We start from the raw sequence: 2,872 nt of genomic DNA, 5'->3' as shown, positions 1-2,872 counted from the left end.
ACTAGACTTGTTTAATTTGTTGGACTTGTGCTTGTTGAACGTTACACTTATGGCATTGATGTTGGACTTGTGCTATTTGTGATATTCGTGCGATGTAGCGTGAGATATTTATGTTATTATGTGATATTTGTGATTGATGTGCCTCATATATACTATATTAAATGTCTAGAATGTATATATGTTTTATTTGTGATGATGAATGTGGTTATTACATAATAAATAGAAAAAAACAGCAAGCTTTGCCGAGTGTTTTTACCCCGACACTCGGCAAAGCAACTATTTTTCTATTTACTGGAAAAAGACTTCGCCGAGTGCAATTACCTAGGCACTTGGCGAAGTTTGCCAGACATGCGGCTCTCGGCGAAGTTTCAAACTTCACCGAGTGCCAACCAGGTAGCACTCGGCGAAGTTTGAATCTTTGCCGAGTGCCACACGTCTAGCACTCGGCAAAGTTTCAGTCCCTTGTCCCGTTCGCCCGTTTCGTTCGACATTTCGCCCGTCCGTCCGTCCCGTTTCAACTTTTTTCGCCGAGTGTGGAATAGCACACGGCAAAGATTTGCCGAGTGTTCAAGAAAAAACACTCGGCAAAGCCGGCTTCGCCGGAAGAAAAAATGACGTATGCACTTTACCATGTATTTTCCTGTATTTGCCGAGTGTCTGTGTCACTCGGCGAAGCAGCCGAGTCCGGTACTGAGACATGGGTGCTGCATGGCGACACATGTGCCGGGTGAGCGGTCGTAGGTTGTCGTGGGGCTGGTGAGCCATGAATAGCGATGCATCTCTTTCAGCAAATAATTTACATGCTAATTTTTCAAAAAAAATTACACAACTCTGTTACCATCGGCCGAATACAGATAAGGCGCGTATAAAACTAATTCAAATTAAACCATCAACATCTCTGTCTGTCACCTTTTTTGTGATAAAATCATAAAATGCTGTTGCTACTGTGGCCATTCGTGAACCGAACGGCCTTCCTGCTCATCACTCCGCACCGACGAACGCCGCGATCCTGTCCAGCAGCTCCTTGGCCTTCTCCGCCGCGGGCTCCAGCAGGTAGAACACGTGCCCCACCCCCTCCGACTCGAACAGCTCCACGCGCGGGTCGGCGCCCCTCGCCCGCGCCGCCGCCTCCGCGTACAGCTTGCCGCGCCACCGCAGCACGTCCCCCTCGGCCACGCACACCATCACCTTCCCGCACGCGAGGCCCTCGAGCCCCGGCGCGCCCGGCGCGGTCGGGTTCATCCGGGGGTCGTCCTCGCCGCCCACCGCGCCGGGGCACACGAACTCCCACAGGCCCTTCTGCATCTTCGCGGGGCCCCGGGGCTCCCCGCCGACGGGCTCCCGGCCCCAGAACCACGGGTGGATCAGCACGACGCCCCTGAGGCCGGCGCCCCGGACGCCCGGGTGCATGGCGAGGTGGTGGCAGATGTTGCCGCCCGCGCTGTCGCCGGCCAGGAACACGCGGGCGGGGTCGCCGTGCGCCGCGAGCCACGGGTCCGCCGCGGCGAGCACCCACTCCAGGGCCGCGAGGGAGTCCTCGTACGCGGCGGGGAGCGGGTGCTCCGGCGCGAGGCGGTAGTCCACGGAGACCGCGACGGCAGGGCAGGCCGCGGCGAGGTCGTTGAGGCAGCGGTGGTACGCGGCGGACGCGGCCGACCCGCTCACGAAGCCGCCGCCGTGGAAGTAGACGACCACGGGGAGCCGCGTGCTGCCCTCGCTGGCCGCCGGCGGGAGGTTGAGGCGCGCGAAGGAGTGCGGGGAGAGGGCCACGTCCCTGGACGCGGCGCCCGTGGCGGCGTCGACGCCGGGCGGGACGGGCGGCATGGCGATGGGCCGCTCGAGGCGGCCGCTCCTGTACACCAGGAGGAGCGGGGTGAAGTCGTGGACGACCTCGTCGTCGTCCCCCGCAGCGGCCTCGGCGCCCGACATCATCGTGTCACCCGCCGTGCGCGAGCGTCGGCGACGTGCGGCTCTAGCTACCGGCTGGAGCGAGAGCAGGCGTCGTCGGTTCCGCCGCGGGCCCTGCTATTTGTAAGACCACCTGCGGGCGATTGGTACGAGGAGATGCGGGGCGGCACGCGTTGCTTCCCGTTGTTTCGGTGGGCCGGTGAGGTGGTGGTGGCGCGCAGGTGAGTCACGAATGCCGCCGCCTGCAATGCCAGCGCCGGGGCCGGTAGGGCACACGTTTTGTGGTGGGATGGATCAGACGGGGACGGATCCAGAGTTCCGCACACCCGACGCGCATTCTACTGAAGATTCGAGGTGTAGGCAGTGTAGCAATGGAGGCTTGCCACCGAGAGGAGAGCAGAAGCACTGGTTGCATTGCCGCGGTGCGGCCTGGTCGCCGGCGATGCCGGGGGCTCCTATCCAGCTTCCGGAAGGTGGAAAGTCTAGCAATCTAACAGCCCATTAAGGCCCAGCAGTAACTTACGGCCCAAACTGCGGCACACACGCATGACTAAGGTAAAAAGCGGGCTGTTGGTGCTGGTACCTGTTGCTGCGGTCAGTGGAGGTTCATGCGTGGCCCTCTGTGCTATTTTTTTTTGTTGTTCCATTATGTTTTTTCTACCTATTCCATTATATTTTTCTACCTAATCTTTGTAATAGTATATTCAACATTTTGGTCAAACTAATTTAACCATTTAAAAAGCTAATTCAACATTTTAGAAAAACTAATTCAACATTTTTTAAAAAAATGTTGAAACCGTATATTACAAATGTTTAAGTGATATATTGAAAATGTTGAACAAGTATTTTGAAATGTTGAAATAAATAATTAAAAACATGATATTGGATCTCATTTCGTGGCATTAATTCCAGTGAATATAATGGTTCAAATAGATTTTAATTTGGATGAATAGTTTAAGAGAAA

The 2,872-nt window shown here is 56.0% G+C and overlaps 1 protein-coding gene across 1 annotated transcript; it reads right to left on the bottom strand.

Annotated features, from left to right (window-relative positions):
* Positions 1–742: 742 nt before the first annotated feature.
* Positions 743–2,202, bottom strand: LOC120641170 (probable carboxylesterase 13). The gene has a single exon (XM_039917168.1). It carries the CDS (start codon positions 1,930–1,932, stop codon positions 982–984), a length of 951 nt encoding a protein of 316 aa, XP_039773102.1. The 5' UTR covers positions 1,933–2,202; the 3' UTR covers positions 743–981.
* Positions 2,203–2,872: the final 670 nt, after the last annotated feature.

Source organism: Panicum virgatum, chromosome 7K, assembly GCF_016808335.1.
Source record: "Panicum virgatum strain AP13 chromosome 7K, P.virgatum_v5, whole genome shotgun sequence".
Classification (NCBI taxonomy): domain Eukaryota; kingdom Viridiplantae; phylum Streptophyta; class Magnoliopsida; order Poales; family Poaceae; genus Panicum; species Panicum virgatum.
This window is presented reverse-complemented; position numbering and strand designations above follow the sequence as displayed.